At 38.7% G+C, this 25,495-nt stretch overlaps 2 protein-coding genes and 1 long non-coding RNA gene across 4 annotated transcripts; 2 read left to right on the forward strand and 1 right to left on the reverse strand.

Moving 5' to 3' along the window:
- Window positions 1-4,900: 4,900 nt before the first annotated feature.
- On the forward strand, window positions 4,901-9,494 carry PNRC1 (proline rich nuclear receptor coactivator 1). Its single transcript, XM_081328718.1, has 2 exons — window positions 4,901-5,584; window positions 8,548-9,494. The coding sequence occupies exons 1-2, from the start codon at window positions 5,153-5,155 to the stop codon at window positions 8,980-8,982; spliced, it is 867 nt and encodes a 288-aa protein (XP_081184844.1). The 5' UTR covers window positions 4,901-5,152; the 3' UTR covers window positions 8,983-9,494.
- A 3,750-nt stretch (window positions 9,495-13,244) lies between these two features.
- Window positions 13,245-17,915, forward strand: LOC308668690. The gene is made up of 3 exons (XR_014026574.1): window positions 13,245-13,902; window positions 17,068-17,281; window positions 17,520-17,915. It is a non-coding gene; the product is annotated as an uncharacterized lncRNA (long non-coding RNA).
- Window positions 13,947-25,417, reverse strand: SRSF12 (serine and arginine rich splicing factor 12). Of its 2 annotated transcripts, XR_014026565.1 has the most exons (6): window positions 25,171-25,417; window positions 20,112-20,216; window positions 18,273-18,376; window positions 17,921-18,062; window positions 16,958-17,313; window positions 13,947-14,799 (listed from the first exon to the last, which is right to left on the reverse strand). XR_014026565.1 is itself a non-coding variant. In XM_081328730.1 (5 exons), the coding sequence occupies exons 1-5, from the start codon at window positions 25,233-25,235 to the stop codon at window positions 17,025-17,027; spliced, it is 705 nt and encodes a 234-aa protein (XP_081184856.1). In that variant the 5' UTR covers window positions 25,236-25,417; the 3' UTR covers window positions 14,951-17,024. The 2 variants fall into 2 exon arrangements, 1 of the variants encoding a protein (XP_081184856.1); XM_081328730.1 differs by lacking the exon at window positions 13,947-14,799 and having other exon boundaries at window positions 14,951-17,313.
- Window positions 25,418-25,495: the final 78 nt, after the last annotated feature.

Genomic DNA, 25,495 nt, shown 5'->3' on the forward strand with positions numbered 1-25,495 from the left:
AGAACTAAAGCTTAAGTGCTTTAGGCAAGGAATTTAAAATGAGATGGATGTGCTGGCGAAATCCTGGTTTGTTCTGTGTCATTCTGACAATTTTGTTAGAAAAAGAATGTTTCCGTCTACAAATAAATTATACCAAAATTCAATTTTTCCTAATTTATTAAATATATTCATACCTTTTATTTATGGTTTGGGACTTTTTAATTAACTAAATCCAAAAACAAGAACTACAGATTATAAAATTACAAAGGAGAAATAGTTAAAAATATATACAAGACAGATATTTACAGATTATACATACATTGATAAATGAGGACCCAGATTGTTGGGGGCAATAAGCTGACTTTGTAATAATGCCACTGGGGGGGGGCAAAGCCCTAATAAGCAGGCATATACATAGAATGAAGGCTATTGCTAAGCACATTGATTTGTGCTTTAGATTGTAAGCCGCCCTGAGTCTTCGGAGAAGGGCAGGATATAAATGGGATTAAAAAAATTTAAAAAAAAATTCAAGCCATTAATCATTAGTCATCCCTAGCTGATCTATATTAATCAATTCTGAAAAGCACTGAACTGTTGGAGCCATATGTTTGTTTTTCTTAAGTTGAACAGCAAGTCTTTTGACTATAAGCCCACTTTCCTTCTCCAACTCCTACGAGATAAATTTCAAAAGAAAATAAATATCTGAAAATATTAGATATCTAAGTTTATGCATTGCAATTGCTTACCTAAATGGAGCAAATATATTAAAATAAAGCATTAATTTCACTGCATCTGCAATATAATGCAATGAGGACATTTTTAAAATACTAATTCTTGCTGAAAAGAATGTAACCTAAAATATTTACTGATTTTTTTTATTTTTAACATCTTTTTTATTGAATAAAATTGCAAGCAAAAAAGCAAAAAGAAACAAATACAGACACTTTGGGGATTTTTCCCTTTTATTTTTTATTAATAAAATATTATGAAACAAAAAACCTCAACAGCGATTGCATGCGTTTTTTTTTAAAAAGTTCATAAATTACTCAGATGAAAATAAATCTCTTTTGATCCATCCTTCACCAACTTTAGCTTTTCCAGATTTTATGAATATTCTCTCAGCACTCCAGCACACATGGCTGGCCCTTGATCATGCTGAGGTTTGGACTTTAGTGAGCATTCATTCACAGAGCTAGACAAGCTGAAGGCCTATCTTTATGTATCACAAAAAGGATGGCAAAGCTATAAACTAGTGCTGTGTATTTCACATGCAAGATTATCAGCAAAGCACCTCTTTTTGAATCATTAGAGCAGCAGTGTTTTTGCAAGGCATAGATAGCTGCTTTGTAAGCTGTACCTGGCTGTCCTGAAAGCAAAGCAGTAACATGCATACAGCCCTGCGGGGATAGTTGGGAGCCATTTTCATCCACGTCAGCTTTGCAACAGCATAACTGCTTTAATTATTGTTAAAAAATGTTTCTGCGTGTTGTGACACACGTTCAAATGCTCTGCGTTGTCATACTATGACTCAAAAACAGTACTCACGTAATACATTGAACCATAAACTAGCCAAGCATATTGTATTTGTGTGTTGGGCAAACTAAGATGATATAATTAGTTTAGTTTACTATGTTATGTGACTCCAGAAATTTGGTTTAAGAAGTTAGTATCTTTAGCAAACACAACCAACTACAAAGAATCAAAGTACTTTCTAACTATAGGATTAGGATAATGACCAAGTTAGAAATAGTAAAAGATATCTGAAAAGCTTACCAAGATTTAAAAAGCATGATTATGAAAACAATTTATTCTAAATCCTAATAATAAAATTTTCAAATTTCAACTGTAGGATTTTAACTCTAAAGCCCTAATTGAATAGTAAAGCAACTGTTTCCATGTTGAATTCCTGCAGTAAATTTACAGTACCATGCTCTTGCTTTGTAGTATTTAAACTACAGAGGTTTGCAAACTAACATTTATTATAATTCACCATGTAACTGACAGTACAAAAAGCTTGTACAATGAAGATTTGATCCTTACAATGGCACAAACGTCTAACATTTTTAGAGAACAAAGTGGTATTTTATTATAAAATTAGATCCTTTTCACACTCACCCTATGGTATTTTTAAAAAAAAAATCAATGGGACATATATTAACATAGAAGATTGCTGTATAAAAGCACTTCTTTAGCATCACAGACTTCAAGTAGAAAATGAATGACATTCTCAAATAGAAGTGCTGAACTTTGACTAAATCTAATGACTACAGTGCAGTTATACATCTTATATTCAGATAGGAAAGGCTTTATATTAATATTACTCTTTTAAAATGGGAATACTATGGAACAGACTTTTGATATGAACAATAAAATCCAAGAACGCTGTTCATAGTTTACAATTTTGTTAATGTTTTAAATGGTAAACATCATCAACACAGATTTAGTTAATAGTTTTACAGGTCAATAATTAATGTTTCATACATTACAGTTACCCGAGAGCAAATGCTTGATCAGAAGAGATTACTAGAGAGATGAAGCCACTTCAAACACTCACATTGTCAAAGTAATTATAGGCAGAATCAAAAGATATTTGACATTTACATTTCATCTTCCTATAGAAATCAAGGCACTGTGTATCAATTCTATACAGAAATTAGAAAAGACTCTGTAATATATTTTAGCATAACGAACAATGACTTGCAGGTTCTTAATAAATCTTTATTGCTTTTTAAAGTATTTCCCCATTTTAAAGTGACTACACTTAAATCAAAAAAACCTGGAATTATCACTATATGCTCCAATTCCAGGTCCATCTCTAGTAATGAAAATAAATTCTCAAACTAAAAAAATATATATTTAGAAGCACTTCCTCCTTAATTCTCCTGCCTAGTGGTCTTTGTGGATTCTACTGAAAGACTAAGTGGATCTCAAAAGCCCATCAATGTTCACCAACATGCTGTGTAGACAACATATTCAAACACTAGCAATCACCCTTAGTTTCAGCATATATGCCAATTCATGTATTTTATACCATATCCTGGAATTTCTGTAACATCATTTAGTCAGTTCATAAATGAGGGCAGATTGTAGCCCTGGAAATTCCCAGATCAGTTATTATATTGCATCTTCTCAATATTACATAATTGCCCTCCAGGAATTTTAGTCTAAGTAATGTGGCTTGGCTGATTTGTGAATATTGCTTCACCTTAATATTTTCAAACTTCAGCCAATCTAAACCTATAAAACAAACATTAGTTTAAGATAAATGCTAATATTGCTCATATAAACAATTCTGTGTGAAACAAAGTTTAGATATTAACATTGTTCATTATGTTAAATTTATTTAAATCATCTACTTAGTTAAGAATGTCATGTATGCCTACATAAACATTTCCAAATAAAAAGCATATTTTATTCCATTTGCAGTTTAACTTACACATTTATTCAGGAATTAAATTCTATTCTGTGGCAAGTCAAGACTAAACTCTTGCATGATCTTTTATTTTCAAGTATGCCTCACCACACACATTTAAGACTTATTTCTGAATAAACATACATGGAGCAGACTACATAAAATTATCAAGACTAAATGTTTAGGAGGTTTTTACAGAACACATTATGTGCACGGAAACATGGGTTCTTCTTGGTTGGCATTGTTGCAAGAGAGGGGAGCACAGACCGTAGAAGAACTGGTTTATTAAACGGACAAACCAATTTCATCCAGTTTCTCACAGCTGGTTAATAGTTAGCTTTGCAGGGATCCTGAGATTTACGGAGCAGAGGGTTCTGAAGGAAACTCTATTAACAGAGACAGGCATTCTGGCTGGAGACAAGCCTCAAGGTCCGAGAGGCCACCAGGAAAAGCAGCCCAGTAGATTTATTTGCAGAGGCCTTCCAGTTTGTCCAGAGTACTCTTCATGTCCCGGATATATCTAGCCAGGGCCGGTACCGGCTGCAGCTCCAGATCTAGCTCCTCGCAGCGCGCCATTAGCGTGTACATGGAGCGGATGCTGGTGTCTACGGCGTCTCCCAGGCTCTCCACCCCATCTCGGTAGGTCTGGATGCAGCCCACGCTGAGAGTCGTCAGAGCCTGCAGGGCGCCTTGCACATTTCGTAACAGGTCCTCGACTTGCGTCGCCACCCGGACGGCCAGACTTGCCAAGTCCTGCAGAGCCTTGGGATCAACAACCGGGATTTGGCAGGCGGGACCCATCCAAGAGCTCAGCCAGACCTGCTGATCTAAGCCGGTGGCCACAAAGCGGGCAGGACTCTCCTCCTGATGGCCGGGACCATCGCATTCCTCTAGCAAGCCCGCAGCCTCCGGGCCTCGCGGCACCACCATTACCGCAGCCGCTGCCTCCTCTGCCATAGCCGGCCACGGGCGTTCGTTTGGACCTCCCGCTCTTTCTCCCTTCTCCTTGTGAAGGCGACCACTTCCGACTCTCTTTCCGGATTTGCGGTCGGACAAATAAGAGAGGCGGGCTAAGTGCCGTTCGGTGATCCTGATTGGGCGCCGGCGCCGCCCGACAACGCAATCCTGCGCTTATTTACTCAGTACTTTCCCGAATTCGGAGGGTCGGCCTGTCGCTAGACCAGGGGTAGGCAACCTCGGCTCTTTTATGACTCATGGACTTCAACTCCCAGAATTCCTGAGCCAGCTTGGCTGGCTCAGGAATTCTGGGAGTTGAAGTCCATGAGTCATAAAAGAGCCGAGGTTGCCTACCCCTGCGCTAGACAAAGGAGGCTCCCCGCCCAGCGGGATTTGCCGCTACGCCCACAGAAAACTTTAAAGGACTCTAAGAAAGGGTGAGCCCACCCCGCCCCCTCCCTGCAAGCTTTATGGCTGCCCGGATTGGTGGCGCAGATTGCCGTAAAGGAGCGAGCTCTCTGCCGATTGAACAGTCAGGGACGGGAGGCGGGAGCTCCCGCTGCGGCTTTGTTCCGATTGGCGGTCAACCGGAAGAGGGCGCGTCCTTCTTGGAGTAACAACAGTAGGGCGTTGGGGTTCCTCGCTTCACTCCCCCGCCATGTTCTCCTGAGAGAGGATCTGCTCGCTTTAAACCAGCGCAGCCTCGGCTCCGGCCGAGGTTCAGCAGTCTCCATCCCCGATTTATTTTTTCCCCCCTTCCTCACCCCTTCCCCTGCGCCGCTGCGCATATTCTAAGCCTTCGGTATGGTGACTACCACAGCGCCTTCGCCCTTTCTAACTCGGGTGTCCGCCGGTACCGACGACCGCCTCCCGTTTCCTACGTCCCTTCTTAAACGGCTCCTGCGGGCAGACTACAGCAGCGAAAGCCCCCAACCCGGCTGCCGTCCGGGACTAGGACCAAACGGGAACGCAAGACCGTCGCCGAAAAGAGTCAGGCGACGAAGAAGGAAGATCCGTTCCGCTCCCTCCGGCCTCTTACAGAGTCGCTACCAGCAATTCCAGCAACACCGGGCCGGCTTGGGACGAAAAAACGCCGCGCAAGGGACGCGCAACCGTTGCGAAGCCCCCGCCGCTTCGTCAGACCCCGGATTGAAAATGGGACGTTCTGCCGAGGAAGCTCCGGCGCCTTCGCCGAGAACGACTCCGGTCGTTACAAACAAGCCCTTCAGGAAAGAGGTAAGGCGTCAAGAGCCGAGAAGCGGCCCTTGCTCGAAAGCTCGAGGGAGGGGAGGAGCCGCGCGGAGTCCGGCGGGCGGGGCTGCGTTTCCGTTAGACCGCCTGCGCGTAGAGGCGGCAGCCGCCGCGGGGAGAGATTCCACGGGCGCTGATAGGTGGAAAGCGCGCGCCAATCGGCGCTGATAGGTGGAAACCGCGCACCAATCGGCTCCGAGCCTGCGCCCAGCAACAGACGGATTCAGCCCCGTGGGCTCAGGCGAAGCGGCAGAGCGACGCGAGGGCGAGGCCGTGGCGGAGGAAAAAAGCTGATGGATCGGTTTCGCTTCGCAGTGCCCGCGGCGACGGGTAGCGGATGTGCGCTCTCTCCGCTTGTTTACCGAAAAGCCAATGCCTGGATGGGCGCGGGGGCGGGGCGGACTTCCCAGCCAGTTTGATCTGTTCAATTTGGACATACCGGTACTTGAATCTTCAATTTTTATGGTCCCAGTGGAGCCACGTAACTTAAGCTAATGCAATCCTGGCTTGTATAAACAAGAGGCATAGAATCAAGATCACGCGAGGTATTAGTACCGCTTTATAAAATCCACCAATGTAAATAATAGTTACATGTTGACAAGATTGCCACTTGTAGGAATGTTTAGAATTGGGGGGGGGGAGAAATAAACTGAAATAAACACGGTGACGGGATTTATGATAAGGCAACTAAAATGACAAAATAGGATTATTGAAACTATATACTTTTAATTAAAATAATGAGAATCGTCTTAATCTAATGTTTTGCAAAGGAAGATACTTTGGGGAAAGGGGAAATCGAATGAAATTAACACATGGAATATAGATTATAGAAACTAATTGTTAAGGACTGTGTTATAAATGTTACCCAGACAACATACTGTTTACAAATTACTGAATGACGTTATGTTAAAAAATTCTAATAAAATATTGAAATAAAATAAAAGAAAATCCCTTGTAAGACCACACCTGGAATACTGCAGCCAGTTTTGGTCACCATATCACAAGAAAGATGTTGAGAGTTTGGAAAAAAAATCAGAGGAGCAACTAGGATGATGAAAGGCCTGGAGACTAAAACATGCTACGGGTCTTGAGTTTGGCTTGTCTAAAGAAAAGAATAGCGGAGACATGATAGTAGTGTTCCAGTATTGGAGGGGCTGCCAACAAGGTAGAGGAGGGGCAGGTTGTTTACCAAAGTACCAGAGGGAAGGACGAGAAACTATGGTTGTAAACTGATCAAAGAGAGTAGCAACCTGGAACTAAGGAGAAACTTCCTGACACTGAGGACAATCCACCAGTGGAACAGCTTACTCCCAGAAATCTTGGCCGCTCTATTACTGGGGATTTTTAAGAAGAAACTAGACATTCACCTGTCTGAGATGGTATAGATTCTCCTGCTTGAGTAGGGGGCTGGACTAGAAGACCTCCAAGGTCCCTTCCAGCTCTATTCTAAAGAGATGTCACATAGTACAGAGGTCCCTAAACTTTTGGGCACCAGGGACCAGTTCCTGAAGAAAGGTTTTTCCACGGACCAGTGTGTGTGTTGCCTGCATCCCGTGGATGGGCTTTGCTTGTTTGTGCGCACTGGTTGCTGGCATGCTGTGGCCAGGTACTGGTCCACAGACCCCTGGGGTTGGGGACCTCTGACATAGTATATGCCTTGTTTTAATTGTGATGCTTCTGACAAGAATAAACAGTGAAGACGTAGTATAGAAGGGTCCTTGTGGCTTGTGCTTCATCCAGGCAGGCAACTGGTGTTTAAATGTTTTAAGGTCAACCATTCCCCCCCCCGCCCCCCCAAGGATCTTCCAGACATTAGGGACACCTTATGGAAAATCCACTCTTTCCTGTTGACGGCTGTCTTCATTTTCATAGTTTTTCCTCTTCAAGATCTTTATCTTAACAACAACTTTATTGATTAGCCCTTGAACCATATCAAAGTGCAAAGTTCCAGCAACAAACCATCACCAAAACTTGATAAAAGCAATCCAAAATGGAATTTGATAAAATACAATTTAAAATGGAATTAAAATAAAATACAATTTAAGATGAAATAGTAATAAAATGCAAATTTAAGATATAGATAAAATATGATAACATTATATTTCGGAGTCGCCCTTGCAATCTACCCCAATCAGTCCCACATATGCAGATAAGATCTTTATCAATCTTGCAATGTAGCATAATCTAGTGTACTTTATACTATAGTATTAACTGGCACTGTTTCTCACTCAGGAACATTATTTTAATATTTGTTCTGTGTATTGTAAAAATCTGAATTGCACAGTTTAGTAGGAAACAGTATTACAGCTATGAAATTTATTTATTTATTTATTATTTGGATTTATATACCGCCCCTCTCCCGAAGGACTCTAGTCAAATTCTCAGATCCCTAGTCAAATCCTCAGGTCTTTAATCGGTCATTTCAGCAGGAACGTATGTGGCTAGTTATAGGAAAGTTACATTATTCTTTTAATCCACAGATTTAAAGTAACGTACTTAGTTGAATATACAAGATACAGCATTGGTCTGGTTATAAAGATTCTCATACCTCAGGTAGCAGTGCATTCCTCAACCATTTAGGAAGTAACCTCAAATTTTGGGCTTAAAAGCAAACTCTTCAAATTAGTGGGATTGAAACATACACCTGTATAGGATTAGTGTTAAGATTGTTAGAATTCTACTTATTTTTAGACAAGTGCTATCTCAAAACTATTGTCTCTAAAGTGAGACAGGTCCTGAAATCTGTAGTTTACAAACTGAAGGCAAGCCAGGAAATGAATTGTGAAGTGCAAGCAGGCAATTTATAGCTAGGAGAGCCTAACTTTTATTTTTAAATGGAACTATAAGCTAACATGTAATAGAATAAATGATTAACTGTAGTTTATTAAATATTAAGACATTAAATATTATTGTCAGAAATATTTATGAATTATCTTTTATCTTTGCAGTTGTTCAAAAACAGGATGGGAAAATCTGAGAAGAATCAGCTGCCTTACAATCAGCCTGTTCACAATATGCATCTATCTGACCAATTAAAGAGTAACAGACAGAGGAGTAAATGTAACATACCACTAAATAAATTTCCATCTACAAAAAAGTGTGAAAATACATTTTGGCAAGAATCATTATCATCTGAACTCATTAAAAGGCAGGAGAAAAAGCCTCTGAAAAATGCAGAAAATTTTAAAGCAAAGAAATCTATTTTTCTGACAGAAGCTAACCAAAAAGAAAATTATGCTGGGGCAAAATTTAGTGATCCTCCTTCACCCAGTGTCCTTCCAAAGCCTCCCAGTCATTGGGTTGGGAGCACTGTTGAATTTTCTGACCAAAACAGGAAGATGATGGAAGTCCATTTAAAGACACTCTTAAAAGTTCAAGCATAGCTTCTGGATATTGACAAAGGACATGCCAGCAATCTAAATCCAGCCTTGTTGCATTTTAATGTTCAAAGGACTGACTAGTCTTAAAAACAGAAACTTGTACTCTAATTTTTTATGGATATGTAAATAGTGTATATCATGTAATGTGTATATTCATATTTTGAGGTACATTTTAGTTTTGTTATGAAAGGATGTATTTTACATTGCCCATGCGGTAGATGGCTTTTGTACATAATAATGGACATCTTTTTAAAGTGTGTTTGACACATGGAAAAATCTGTCAACATTTGCACAAGGTATTGAGATTTTTCAAAGGAAAAAAATCTATTAACATTCAAATGGAAATGTGAAAACGTTACTGTTGCACTACTGAAAAAAATTACAGTCTGTGGCACGCATTTTATTGAAAAATAAGCTTTCAGAAAGATGTGAATTTGTTTGAAAACAATATATGGAGTTAAATTCAATTACATCATAGAAGCTTCCATACAAACGTTGGGATTTAATTGACAACACCTGAAATCTAGCACTTATTATCTAACATGGGTAATAGTGCTATTGCCAGAAATAATTGGCTAGTTTAAAAAAAATTAAATAAAACAATTTGGCCTCCCCTTTACTTGGTTATTTTTATGTATTTTTCTGTCTGGCTGAATTTTGATAAAGCAATATCAACTGTTAAGCATTTTTGGGTTAGAAACAATGTATTTTACAATACAGTAATTTATTTTTATAAGTTCACTGCATTGTATTAAGATTGCATATAGATGGAGTACTACATAGCCTTAACAGTAATAGTCCTAATGGCCTAGAAAATTGGTCATTAAAACCACAAACCGGATGCAACTGCATATTACAATGTGAATGTCAATTTAAATACTGGTATATGGTATAATAGGGATGCGGTAGCTCAGTGGGTTAGGACACTGAGCTTGTCAATCAGATGGCAGTTTGGCGGGTCAAATCCCGAGTGCCGCATAACAGAGTGAGTGCCTGTTACTCTTCCCAGCTTCTGCCAACCTAGCAGTTCGAAAGCACGTAGAAAAATAGGGACCACTACGGTGGGAAGGTAACAGCGTTCTGTGCGCCTTTGGCGTCTAGTCATGGCAGCCACATGACCATGCAGATGTCCTCGGACAAGCACTGGCTCTTCGGCTTTGAAACGGAGATGAGCACCAGCCCCTAGAGTTGGAAACGACTAGCACACATGTGCGGGGGAACCTTTACCTTTATATGGTATAGCTGAGGCCCAGTACACAAAGCATATATTTTCCTGCAGCTGAGATATGCGGGTCAGAGTTCTTCTATTTACTCATTGTTGTTAGCTGCGAAGTCGTGTCTGACCCATCGCGACCCTATGGACAACATTCCTCCAGGCCTTCCTGTCCTCTACCATCTTCCTTACTCTAGCAAATTTAATTTTGCTGATTTTAGATATGGAAGACTGTACAGTACTCTTCTGTATTAATTAATAGGAGACCCTTGAAGTAAAAGCTAGTTCCTTAATGTAAGAAACATGAATATTTTCAACAAGATCGCATATCTAAAGGAAGATATATCTTCTGTCCACTGTTGAAAATGCCAGTGGATCTTCATGGTAAGTGTATTTTTTCCAGTGCTATTCCCATCATTAATTGCAGCCTGTATATACAGTTGCTTGTTCCTTATCAAACTGGTTCAGAAATAACATGTTTATCTGGGATGTGTCATTCTAGGAGCAGTTGGTATATTTTCCAGAAGTAAAACTTCCAGAACAGATGAAAGGGAATGTGACAAAACTGGGGTGGTTCTGTAACAATGAGTTTTGCATACTACCATATTGGGAGCAGTACAAGTTGTACGTTGATGTAACAAGTCATAATTCCAAATCATATAAAGTATGGTAAATGTATAACAGATAAAACACATTAACCCCAACCCTGAAATACAGTGAGGGAAAAATTACGATCCCCTGCTGGTTCTGTACATTTGCCCACTAACAAATGATTAATCTATAATTTTAATGGTAGGTTTATTTTAACAGAAAATAAAAAAAATCCAGAATTTTTTTTTCAAAAAAATTATAAATTGATTTGCATTTTAATGAGTGAAATAGGTATTCTGACTCCCAAGTGTTGAATAAAGCTGGATTTTCTCCTTTTAATTACTTGTGGCAAATCTAGCTAGGTCAGCCAGATTGCAAGGCTCTGTGTAACTTGCTGACAGCAGACCTTAGGAGCATCTTGCTCTTTTGGTGATATAAGGAGCTGCCTCACTCCATATCACTCGCACTGCCATGTTTTCTCTGCATAGCTCCTTCCTGAACTCGGTGAAAGTGTGTCTTAATTCCACAATTGGGTTCTAGCACTGCCTACAACGTAACAGTATTTCTTGACCATGCTGCTCAGTACTAGTGGAACTTAGTCAAAATCCCCTCATTAAAACTGAAACAGCTGTGTGGTGTAGACAAGCCAGTATGAAACCGTATGGTATAAGAGTAACATCGGTTGATATCGGGTCCCTTGGGCTGCCTCAGTATGATCTGTCATATCTGCACTGTACACTGCAAAAGATGTCTAGGATTTTGTTTCAATTTTGAGGCTGCCTGGCTCTAGAGCAACTCTTGAGTGATTTACAGATAAAAGAGGGAGGAAAAGACAGTTAACCAGGACCAAACTCTAAAAGCTGAGCAATCAATAACCAACCAACCAAGTCTTAAGCAGCTTATAAAAGGTGAATTATTGTCCTGCCTGTAAAGTGAAATTTCTGCTTATGCCCTGTATGTAACAATTACTCCCTCCTACTTTCTCTCATTAGAGTTAAAAGAGTATTAGCTGGCAATTTCTCATATTGACAGAATAGGGTGATAAATGTTTCTCTGAATGTGATCTCCTTTCAAATAACCTCCCCTTGGAATCAAAAGGGAGATTATTTGGGAAGATCATATTCAGAGAAACATCCATTGTTCTTCAGTAGTCCTGTCCAGATCCTATTCACAATCCCTTCAGGAGTTTTGATTGAGCTCCCCCACCCCCAATCCAACAGTGAAAATCTTCAGCAGGTCCAGGATATCCTAGTCCACCTTGTTGCATCTTAATTTCCTGTTTCCTTCCCTGTTTCTTGAAATCTATGAGTGTGTATAGAAACATCTGTTTCCCAGCAAGTTTATTGATGTACAAGAAATCTTGTTTGTTCTATACAGCTTGTTTGCAGATAAGCTCTAAGCTTAAATGCTACACAGTCACAAGTAGGTCATATGTCTGCGTATGTTCCATAGACCAAACTATGGATTGTGTTGAGTGAAAGAATAATGATAACATCAATCTTAAAGTGACATTGGATTCACCATCATGTGGATATTTTCAAAGATTTAAGACTTAAAAGATTTAAGGCTCCAGAACTTTGAGGGCAGTTGTGTGCCCCAATTCATCTTAATAAATATAACTTTAATCTTAAAAATTTTTGGTTACAATTTGCTATCCTCCCCACTGGTTGTCTGAATATTTGTCAGTATCAGATGGTTTAAATTATGAGAATTTAGCACTGGAATTATTTCCTCTTCAAAAAGCTAAAACAGAACTGAAATTTTCATTTCACCAGGCACCGAATATAGCTGTTTTTCAGTTTTAAAACTGATCCATTAATCCGTCCTATTGTCAAGATCCCATTGCTGGAAACTACCTTCAGCTGGCCATATTCTTTCTTCCTAAGACAAGGGTAGGCAACCTTGGCTCTTTTATGACTCATGGACTTCAACTCCCAGAATTCCTGAGTCAGCTGACTCAGGAATTCTGGGAGTTGAAGTCCATGAGTCATAAAAGAGCCAAGGTTGCCTACCCCTGCCTTAAGAGGTTCATAGTAGAGACTGGGTATTAATCTACTTAATAAAATTGCAATTGTAGCAATCTTCTGAACTTCAAAGTGTAATTAGGTAGTTACTGTAGATTTTTACTTTTGTCTGTTTCTTCTCTCCCTCTTATTTTCCCTCTTCTCTGTCCTCTTCCTTTTCTCTTTTTCAGGTCAATTTCCAACGTTCATATTGCTTATCTTTCCTTTCGTAATTGTTTAAATAAATTTTCAAAAAGCCAAATGATCTTCAAACCACCAAAAGCAAAGATGTAGACAAGACCACGGAATATATCATGAGCTGCTCATATGCAAATTCCAAGTCAAGTACCACAGCAGAAGAAAAGCAAACAATTTCCACAATATGACCTTAGGTTTGTAACCATTTTCAAGAACATCAGGAATTCCTCTGAAGTCTTGAATTCCACTGATTGGAAACCAGACAAGCTAAGGAATGAAATGAAAATGTTATCAACGAATGTGAAAAGACCACTGCCAAAAAACAAGAAACAGAAGAAACCAAACTGGAGATCAGAACAGACAGTGGAAACTGCAGAGAAAACAGAAGCCAAAACCAAGAAGTTGTTCTCCAACATCAGGGGTAGGCAACCTTGGCTCTTTTATGACTCATGGACTTCAAATTCCAGAATTCCTGAGCCAGCCCTGCTGGCTCAGGAATTCTGGGAGTTGAAGTCCATGAGTCATAAAAGAGCCAAGGTTGCCTACCCCTGTCCAAGATCATCTCTGCGTTCCTCAACAAAAAGCCAACTGTGTATCTGTGAGCCAGTCTCCCTTAGCCTTAGGAAGAAGACAGTGGCAAACTACTTCTGAAAATTTGACTAGAATATTGCACGAACTCTGTGTGATTTGAGTCGTGCCTGATTTGAAGGCATGATCATGAGGCTTCAATGTCGTTAGCACATAACTGTAGATATTGTTCTCTATGACCCTAGATTGAATCCATAGCTCAGTTCTTGGCAGCACAGGCCTTCCGGAAAGGCCTCTCACTGTGAAATGCAGGCCCAAGCTCCGTTCTCAGCTGCAGAAGAAGTGGGCCAGCAAGGCAGGTGTCAATCCATGGGAAGCCTGGCTGCAACGGTAAGCTCCACCCCCGCCCTAGCTTGATTTTTAGGCATGTGCCTCATCCCAAAACTAGGTCTTATTTTCAAGGTAGGTCTTTCAGGGAAACGTGGTATGTCTTTACAAGAGTCACATGTGCCCATATTACTGATAGCGGGAGAACTTACACTAAGCCATAATGTGGTTTTAATTGGATTTAGCAGCATGTCATTGTGATTTAGCGATAAATGTTCATAACCTTCTGTAACATTACTGAGGATTACTTCAGAATAGGCACATACAGGTTTGTGCTATCTCAAATGACCAAAGTTAACCAATAATAAAGCAAGTAAGCTATCAGACTTCTGGTTTGCCAATTAGTAGATCATATTTTTACTGTTACACCTGTTTAATAAGCAGCAACAGAATAACTCCCAATCCAAATTATGCTGCTGAAATAAACTCTGGGATAATCAGAAGATGCGTTCATACGTAAGGATTTTGAACTCTGCTAATTCCAAGTGCATGTCTGCTGTACCAGACTGCTCAGTTCTGAAATAAAATAACAGTTGTTTCCATTCCATCCATGCATCATCTTGGAGGCAGATGTGGAAAGAAAATGGTTGTAACGTTCCTGACAATGCAAAAAAGCTTGGGGGAATGTCTCTAGTGCAGGGGTAGGCAACATTGGCTCTTTTATGAGTTGTGGACTTCAACTCCCAGAATTCTGGCTCAGGAATTCTGGGAGTTGAAGTCCACGACTCAGAAAGGAGCCAAGGTTGCCTACCCCTGCAGTCTAGTGTAACTGCCCTTCATGCCAGCATTAATCTTCAAAATCTAACACTCACGATAGGAAGAGCATTGCAGAATTTCCCTTATATGGCACCGGTCCTTTCAAGCAACCTGAGACCATAAGAATTATGTTGGTTGTGGTTCCTGTAATGCAAAAGAAAAGTCAGTCTGATTCTACTGCAAGCAATTTACAAGGTTCTGAAAGCAAACACATTTTTTAAAAAGTGAAGAAGAAAACTGCATGTATTTTATTGAAATACCTTAAGTTATGAAATAACAATGATACTCCCAACACTTGCTCATGAAATGTAGTTTTACTGCCACTACAATTATTTTAATACAATGCAGTGCTTGTACCATGTAACAGACATCAGTTACTATACATTTAAAAAAACAAATAAGCTTCCAAACATTACTACACAATGCACAGTATCATATATTGTAAAATACAAAAATTTTTAGAATACCCTCTCTTACTTGAGTTAAACACGCTAATAATGACTTTATACTGAGTCGCTTAACTGTTAAATCATAGTACAGGATTAGAATTTAAAATGCTTGTTGGTGTCATCTATACTGATCACCTACTACAATGATATTTTGAAAATATAGATGTGATAATTTTACACAACAAACGTAAGAGTTTCACAAAAACATTTAACCACACATGAAAATCATGTGCTTAACAATTTATATTACAATAACTCCAAATTATATTTCTAATTATCTCCTTTAAAAAAATCTGCTTAACTAATCTGTTTTCCATAAGCATTAATTTCAAATTAATCATTGTGATCATTATTCATGTTGCAGAGCAAAAGACTGCTGCACGAGAGCAAAAGCTGTTTCCACTAAATAGCAGTATGTAATGAGAAAATGAACTGTACCAGTGCAGTCTGCAGATGGAAATTACATTATGAAATTTATATTTTGTGTTAAGCTCTTTACAGAAGAGACAGCCTATCCAGGAATAAAAAATCTAGACTTGGCATTTCACTGCCAAGCTCTTTTTCTATTTGCAGGCAAATTATTTTATTATTAATCAAATGGGGAAAGTTTCAAAGTAGAACATATCAAGCACTACAAGTCATTCTAGCACTTCATTTGCACTAGAGTTCTCGTACACCTTTTCACATGCCACATTCAATCTAGAAATCCAATGTTCAACCATATTTTATCATTTAAGGAAAAATAATGATTTCCTGAAATTCACCTCCATTTGACCACCAAAGTGAGATCTAATGCAATGCAATGTTACAATGCATTCATCTAAATTCATATTTTTAGTCCAGAGAATTGCGTTTTAATTGTATTATTCTTTTCAAATGAAGGTCTGAAGTGATATTGCAAGATCTAATCATAGTTTTAACTATGAAATTAAGACAAATGCTAGACTTCTACCTTATGTGATACATGTATCTTCATGTTATACAAGTATCTCCCTTTACACTGTTAACATGCTTCTCTAATTTGAAACATAGACAAGGTTTAATTTAAAGGCGCTTTACAACCACTTCAGTTGCAGTGCCTTCCTATCAATTTTTGTTTCTTAAAACATACTTGTCTGAAGAATATACATGAATGGTTGTCCTCAAATAAAATTTAGGTATCACCAAGAAGGCACCAAACAGGACCAATTAAAATAAGGGCAACAGCAGTGAAATCATTGCCATAAACAATATAAAAAAACAAATTATTGGAACATTTAATCCTATTCCAAGGGCAGATCTGCCATTCAAGCATTGAATTGCATGCAATTTTACTTTGATTTTTACTCACTTCCACATGCTCATCTCCTCCTACATTTAAATCTTGCTTGGAAATCTCGGGGGGAGGGGGGAATGCGTTGCATAGGTGGAAAGGAAAATCTGATCCATTAGCATATCCATATTTCTGGCAGACTGACATAACTGTACTGCAATACCTACTGAAGTAAGTAGAAAAGGGTAGAGAAAGGCCTTCCCTTCCAACTCCACTACAAAGCACCGGACAGACCTGTGTGCACCCTTAAGCCAGTACAAAGTTACAGTAGCATAAATTTCTTGCTGTTCCAAGGATTTGGAAGAAAGGTCCAAAGACAATTGTGTCCAAAAATGAAAATGATGTAAGAGTAGAGCATAATGCTAACTTACACCAATAGAGTGAGCTTAGGTTCAAACTGTATTGGACTCTTAAGTTAAGAGAAACTAATCTAGGCTAAATAAATGTTTTTCTTTAATGTTAGCAAATTTTAAAGAGTTCTGCTTATTAAAATATGGACCAAAGGAACATAGCAAGATCTCTCATTAATCAATTATCTTACATTTCAGTTACATTTTGGAGAAATGTTGTTCTTAGTTGTGCTCATAAAAAAATGTTAGAAAAACAGATTAATCTTCTTCAGATACCGACTGGTTACTATTTCTCTGATAGAAACTTCTAGAGCGAGAACTGGAGTTGGCATGTTTCCGCGGAGATTTAGATAATGATCTGGTAACCGAGGCTGAGCGCTTTGGATGTGACCGCGACTTTGTCCTTGAAGTAGAACGTCTTCGGTGGGAGCTGGATGGCGATTTCTCAGCATATTTTGAACACCTCTGCATTGATTTTGACCGTGATCTTCCTCTAGAGGTAGAATTTCTTTGAGGTGAGATAGATCGTCTTGGTGAGCTGGAATGCCTTGGAAGAGATTTTGAGCGAGACTTAGATTGACTATAAGAATGTCGTCTACGTCTTGACCTGCAAATCATCCACAGTATTAGATCTTTATTTGATCCAAACAATTTAAAATAATCCCAGAAAGTGAATGTGGATGGACCTTCCTTAGATAACATGCCTAAACTGTTTAGCCTTCTGCTGAAATCATTCCGAATTGTATTTTGTAGATCTTGGGTGTACATTTTGTACCTTGCAACTGCAACAAGAATATAACTGCTAAGAGACAGCATGCAAAGCAAAGATAAGTGCTTCAAAGTTATAAAACATAAGAATTTGTAGACAGGTCTACATTGTAGATTAACTCTAATCTCTAGTCCCAAATGTTCAAATTATTTTTTACGGAGCCAGATTTACTGAACCTATACATATAAGAGATGTCATTATTCATTATTTATGGTATTTCTATGCCATTCTACTCCAAAATGATTTTGAACAGCACTTCCTTTCCCTCATTGGTTATCATCCTTGTCATTATATTCTCTTGAAGCAGTTTATGCAACCGAATCATAATAAACCTAATTTATAAAGTTGCATTTTTTTACACTGGTTGATATTTAAATTATCTTACTCTTTAAAGCTGTCAGAGTGTCTTCTACTCCAGCCCCATGATGAACTTCGGCTACGTGTCCTCCTTCGGCTACGGCTTCTTGATCTTCTATAATCCACTGGAGAACACTGGCGACGTTCTTTTGACTTCATCTGACCTGGGGCTGGAAATTAAAACAAAAACTGGGCAAATGCAAGGAAACAGAATCATCTTACATTGTTAGCATGCTATTACTTTTACATTTTAATAAACTGTCCCTCTACATTGTGAGCATCATGATTTTTGTGCTTGTATCATTCTAAACAATATGAAAATCTACTTTCTTAAATAAATATTTGCAGAATAAGTAAGTGATGTGTTTATTTTCACTTACTTTTGCGATCCCCTTGTGCAAACTGTATTTCAATTTGTCGGCCACATACCCACTTTCTATTGAGGTTATAAAGAGCATCTTCTGCATCACGAACATCTTCAAACATGACTGTCTGTTAAGGACACTTTAAACATGCACAAAGCAAAACATTGTATCATACATCATAGACCGTACACTCAAATATTTCTAAAATAAATCATCTTATTTTTATATTCTACATAAAACTTAACTGTTGTATATCCTATGTAGTCTCTTAATTATACCAACATTTCATCAAGGCATATGCTAAGAAATATGCAAAGTGTGAAGGGAAGACCACGTCCCCATTCAGGAAAAAGGACCAATGGCCACAATTCACTTCCAGGGGTTCACTAAATGTTTCAAAACACTACTGGCTTTGCATTCTATCAAGGTCAAGCATCTAGCAGGGTCCCAGGATAGATAGAAGATATCATTACCTTACCATGTAATCATTCTAATTTTGCACAGGCATGCAAAAGTTAGTACGTAGATTTTATTTGCTAGCATTATCTATTACAAGGTTGGTGGGTATTTTGTGTGGGACTTCAAAATCCTGGCCAGCTGTGTTTGGAAATGTAAATCTCCCTTCACACTTTGTCTATATTCAGACATCACAGACTTAATTATTTTAATGATGGCTTGCTGAGTGAATCATAGTGGCTGGATTTACATAACATTGGCCAAAAGTAAACAAATGCAATAAATCAACATCTGAAACTAGTTAAAAGCAGCAATGGAAGACAAATATAGCTGGTGTGTTGCAAAATATGAAGCATCTCAATGTCACACACAAAACAAAGACTGAATACATTTTAAATCCAAAAATCTTTGAGCACTGAAACGAATACAAAATTCCTGTACAGGCTAACTTCATTTCATTTCAATGGCATATCTGTAACAAATCTGCTTGTTCTTTTATATGAATGCCAAAAGTCCTGACAGCAAGGAATTCTCTGAATAATTGAAGCCCTAATATTTGTAGTGCATCTCTGAATAGGTGCGCATATAGTTAGAATACGCACCTTACAATAAGGACCTTCATTAGCATCTAATGGATAACCACAGTTTAGAATTTGAAAATATAGTTCAATATTAATCTGCCATTTGCTTTCATAATCATCTGACTTCCTTTTCATTTTGCTGTTTTTTTAAATTCTTTTACAACAAATAAAATTTGATGATATAAAAACTGTGCTAGATAATCAAAACAAGCACTATTGCATTTATATCTATTTTGTTAGGGAATAAATTAATAGAAAAACCAACAAATATTTGTATACAATTATTTTGTATTAAGAAAACAGTATTTAAAACTAGAACAGTTATAAACAAACAAATTCTTGACTTGAAATTTAAGAGTTTTGAGCGATAAGATACAAAAGGAAACTTTGGCAGTTACCTCCATGTCACTTGATCTTGACCGTTACTCTTTTGGGCTTGCTAGATGGACTTGACAAGGGCCGTAGGACCAACCAAATCAGACTTGGCTTTGACTTTGGAACTCGTGCAAATGTCGGAAAGCCGAAGCCTTAACTTGGTGTTGTGGCTTTGTCTTTTTCCTTGAAAAAGGACTTCCCCTCTTCCAGTTTTCTTTTTATCTTTTTCCACCCTCCCTCTTTATTCCTTGAAGCTTGAACTTTAAGGTGTCTTTTGGCTTGCCTGCTTGGACTCTATCTAACCGGGTTCATTCAAACTTTGGGGTGCTTGCCAGCCACTGTGGACTGCTTTACATTTTCTGAGACAAAGAAATAAATACATTAAGTTAGGATGCAATAACAACAATGCACCGCAATAACAATACAATGAAATAAAGGATATTGTATATAAGCAAATCCTCGCGGGCGTCTTGTGTAGAAGTCAAGCGGAATGTATACGTCTACTACAGGGCCATATCGACCAAATTCACGGCGCAAATCCTCAGGCCTGAAGTGTTTTAGAAATAAGGCAAAAAAAACATGAGTGTGTCTATATAATGGCACCTGGTACCCAGGAAATGTTTCTATATTTAAAAATATTAAAGAAATATTTTCTATAATCCTAAGACTTTTTTGTGGTATTAATTCAAACTTTAACCACTATGCCTATTCAGGGAAATCAAAACTGGCAAATATTGAGTACTTTCAAATATATGACTATTATATTAAGCAAAAACAGACAGGAACCTTTAAAACTTCCCTTTACCTTTATTTTTCTAATAATGAACATTTTTTATTTGTGTTCTTTATTTGAACAGTGAAACAACTTAGGCAGCTAAACGCATGACAAAAAGGCCTCAAACAAGAACATCTCAAAGTTTTTCTCCCTTCCTGAAACTGCTGTTATACACTGTCCTCTTTTCAAATCCAAGGAGAGTACAATTTAGCCTGGTAGATACCAGGACTTATGAAAGTGAGAACACTATGTGAAAGTAAAGGCAGACCTTTCTCTCTCATAAATATAGTGGTAGCTGAACTGCAGTCTACAATTAAACTGATTCAGGAAAGAGAAAATGAAAATTTCTATACGCAGTAAAAAATGTGGTGTAGTGATGATTTTGAAAAGGGTTACAAGAACTCATAAAAATGATCATGCACTACAGTGAATTGAATCAATGGGGATCAGAGAAACATTACATCTACTGAGGGACATATACCAGACATGTCAAATTCGCAACGTCACGTGATATCGTGCAACGTATCGGGAGAGTTTTGCCATTGCCGGCAATGGGGTGGACACGACTTCCGAATGATGCGTCCGGCCTGCGGGCCAGCAGTTTAACACTCCTGACCTATACTAATTAGTAATTAAGAACTGCATTTTGACAATACATTATACTATATATTGTAAAATACTAACCTTAACTAGGTTACTTATAAACATAATAGCTGCAGTACAGGACAAATATTAAGATGTTAGATTAAAACCAGGTTAAACTTCCACCTTCACCTTTGAATCTAAACTCAGATTCTAGTTATTCAGCTGAATCTAACGCACATCCAAAAATTGAAACAGAGAATTATGTATGTATGTATGTATGTATGCATGCATGCATACATGGATGGCCTACTTTGAGATTGTGGAGAAAAGGCTGGATGTAGCACATATAAAAAAATTGCACTATGTGTGAACTTTGTTCTTTTAGTCTTGGTACGGGCGGGGTCAGAGTTGGTCTAACCCAGGTGTCTTCAAACTTGGCCCTTTTATGACTTGTGGACTTCAACTCCCAGAATTCCTCAGCCAGCGTGCCTGGCTGAGGAATTCTGGGAGTTGAAGTCTACAAGTCATAAAAGGGCCAAGTTGGAAAATCCCTGGTCTAACCTATTTGATTAAGTCCAATAAACATGTGGTACGAGCTCAGAAAATGATTAATTCAATATCCACAAAATCTATGTTATGAAAATGGAATCATGGGGTAACTGCTGGAACTTGGTTAAATTTTGTTTCTATGATTTCTGATTATACAACTAAATAACTAGGTATTTATACAAATGTCTGATAGGCTGGACAGAATGATCATTTAATCATTAGCTAAAAAATTTATTTGGACACTTGTCAGAGAATGAATCAGCTGCAAATAAACAAAAATCCTATTATAAACGGGAATTGTCTCATTTCTTTATCAAAAATTAAAAGAAATTCCACTCTGGTAAGAACAAAGCCTTTGCATTTAAAAATAAAATAAAAATGCTATCTCTCCAAACTGAAGGAAATCCCTACAAACTGATCTGAATTTACATGAGTCTCATTCTGCTATATGTATGCTCAGTTAGTGCATAAACAGTTGTGTATTTGATTCATTGCTTCTTGTTTAAGTATAACAACATATTTCAAAAACATAATTAGCAGCTACATGGGTGTGTGTGTGTGAAAAGAATGGTGGTACAGATCCATATTAGAATCTTAGCAAGCAAATTTTAAATGTTTAAACAGCCATGATCCTAATTAGTTTGCCTTGTCCAAAATTAAGCTGTTTGTTTCAATAGAGCATTTCTTGATTATATATGTTGCTGGTGCAAAAGGGCCAATCTACACTGCAATTGTATTATAATTTAAATAATAAAAGTACTTTCCCCACTGCACAGCTATGAGCCAAATTGAATTCTCCCCAAATTTTTGGTGAACAAAGAAGAAACTCATTAACTGCTTATTGCATCTTTAAATAAATAGTTTAATTCTGAAATTTCCCATTAAAAAAGGAGGAATTTGATCATTTTTTTTGAAAGAGAAATCACAGAAAGACCCTTCCCTACACAGGCAGAATATGAGGCCTTGCATCCTAAATTCCTGTGAGTGTCTCTCCTCTAATATTCTGGTAGAAAGGGGATATAATATAGTAATGAAAGTGATCATATTCACTGTCCTTGTGGTTTTTCATTCCATCTTTTTCCTACAAAAATCTTGCTGCAGAAAGAAACCTGCTAGATCAACAACAGGTAAGGTAACTCACTAACAACATCCTTGGTTTTTCCATCAGTGGGAGTTTCCACAGCATCATTTGTTTGTATGTAGGCAACCTATAATTTACGGATCCATTACAATGAAAACAAATTCAATGAAATTGTCAGAGAAGTTTCCTACTCCCAAATAAATGACCAAGACCCTTTCCCTATAGTACCTAAACTATAACACAAACCTGGCGTGGAAGCATCCTTCTTCTATCAGATCTCCAGATGTTGCCCTCATCCATGAGTGAGATAAACTTAAGTTACTCTTGGCTGTGATGCTGAAGGAATGTTTTTCCTCCTGCTCTAATACCATCATGGCCAGTTTTATCACTCATTACCTAACTATTACATTAAAGGTAATTCAGGGAGTTACAGGAGTTCAGGTGTTGAGATCAATTCAGGAGTTGAAACAGAGGTTATAAAGACAGGGTATGATTTAGCAATTGTAACAGCAGATTTCATAGGGATGTAGTTTTCTGTTAACGCAAAGATAAAAGGATAGTAGTTCAAAGGTGGATAAAGAACTACACAAACACAGTCTAGTTCCATTCACAAAATATTGTTTTATATTTGTACTCAGATGTGTGCAGTATTTAGATATGAACAAAGGTGCTTCAAATCAGAAGTGAGTACACTCTTTATTTCTTGATAGTTCCTAAAAACAGCCACAGTAGCAGTGCGCGCTCAGGAAAATATTATATGAATTCAAGAGGCTTTCAGAAGCAGCAGGATAGGCTGCCCTGTTACCATCTCTCAAAAGTATTAAACATATTGTGCAAGATTGCCCAAGATATGCATTCTCTGATTCCCTAGAAGATCTGCACGAAGAAACGCCAGAGGTGATCGCATGGGTAGCTGAACTGGACATCCAGTTATAAGGCTACTGCCATACTGCATTGAAGTTTTATATATAATTACATGGATTGTGTATGTTTACTGCTCTCATGTTATCATACGCTAAGTAATAATAATATCATCATCTCCTAATTTAAAACACTTATTATCCTGAGTTTACACATCTACCAATAAGCCCAGGAAAAAGTTTGCATCCTTTAAAGATAGGATAACTATAAAAACTTTTAGATAATGATCTCCTACGTGAAAAAAATGTTTAAATAGATTTACTATATTCATTTTCAAAATGATAAATCTAAGGAGGTAAACAGTCTCAGCCCTGATTATATTTGGGTGAAGGACAACTTGGTAATCTCAGGGCTGAAGACTAGAATGGGGAATCTCTCTCTCTCTCTCTCTCTCTCTCTCTCTCTCTCTCACACACACACACACACACACACACACACACACACACACACACAAAGAAGGCAGTAACAAATAATGTTAACACTGTCAAAAAATTTGACATGGAGCCAAATTCAATTTGAGGACATCTTTAGCATGTATATTAAAAACAGTAACTGATAATGTTAATTTAACCAGGGAACTGAAATTGAAAATTAATCTATATGATTCTGATGAAACACAGAAAACATTTTATATCTACTAAAAGTTAAGATGAGGGCAAAAATCTTATCATTTAACATGATAAGTGCTAGTTATTTTCAAGACACAGGAAGAATTTCAGCACTTCCAAATTATTATCTTCACATCTCAAAATTGATAGAACTTACCTTGTATTTTAAAAAATTACAGAAGCCTAATTCCCATTTGCATCATTAAGTTATCTGAGTTTCAATTAAACCTCAGGCCTGGGGGTAATAACTATCAAAAGAAAGGGAAGGTGAGATTGAATCCACAGAATTATATACTTGGCCTGTTTACATTTCACTGAAAGCACACTGGGAAGACATAAAAATCTATGAAAGTCTCCCCAAATCTTGGGACCAAGTGTTGGGGCATGCAGCTAGATTCCCCCAGAGAAACATACTGCTATGGTGATACAAAAGCAAGTTAGTCTTCCTCATAGGAATTAATTCAATTTGTTGCCCCCTCAGAGCAAGGCATGGGGGAAGACTTGAAATTGTGTGTTTGTGGGGGGGGGGGAATCCTGCTCTTACTTCTTAATCCTATGGAGAGGCTTCATTTTTTCCCCCTAAAGTCGCACTTTTCAAATAGTGCATTCTAGGACTTTTTAACACGCAATAACATTTTGAAAAAAAATAACAAGGAAATGAACAACGTTCTCCCTGGGATAGGCCCCAGAGGCCTTGAGAAGCAAATCTTCGCCCAGTAGGTTAATATTTGGTGCAGGTACTAAATGCACAGACGTCGGGGTGGTGGTGGTGGTGGTATTAAAACAAATAAAACCTCCTCGAAAATGGTGATGCTTTCTCCCCCCTAACCCGGGCCGCTCGTTAGGCTCCAGCCGAGCCCTCATCGCTGCCCCGGGCCCTGCTCCCAAAAGGGAAGCGACTTGCACCGCTCTTCCGAAAGGCCCGCCGCGCTCCCGCAGCCGCTCCCTAATAGCTACAGGCCGCCTCCCTCCAATCTCTCACCTAGTGGCGTCCGCCACGTTCCTGACGAAGAGCGAGGTGTTGGGAGGCCGCGTATAGCGGGACATGGCGGTCGGCGGCCTGGGATTTCCCCTCGGGAACAGACCAGCGGCGAGACGAGCAAGACGAGCTCGAGATGGAGGAGGAGGAGGAGGAGGCGGCGGCGGCGGCTTTGGTTGCGGCAGAAAAAGCCGGGATGGAGACGGCGAGCGGCGCCGCGGCGGCCACAGCGAACAGAGGCCTGAAACACTCGGCGAGGGGGCGGGAACAATGGCGGAGGTGGAGAGAGAAAAGGGCCGCACAGTCTCCTCCTACAGGTCGCGGCCTC

The sequence above is a fragment of the Vipera berus genome, assembly GCF_964194415.1.
Source record: "Vipera berus genome assembly, chromosome: 1".
Lineage (NCBI taxonomy): Eukaryota > Metazoa > Chordata > Lepidosauria > Squamata > Viperidae > Vipera > Vipera berus.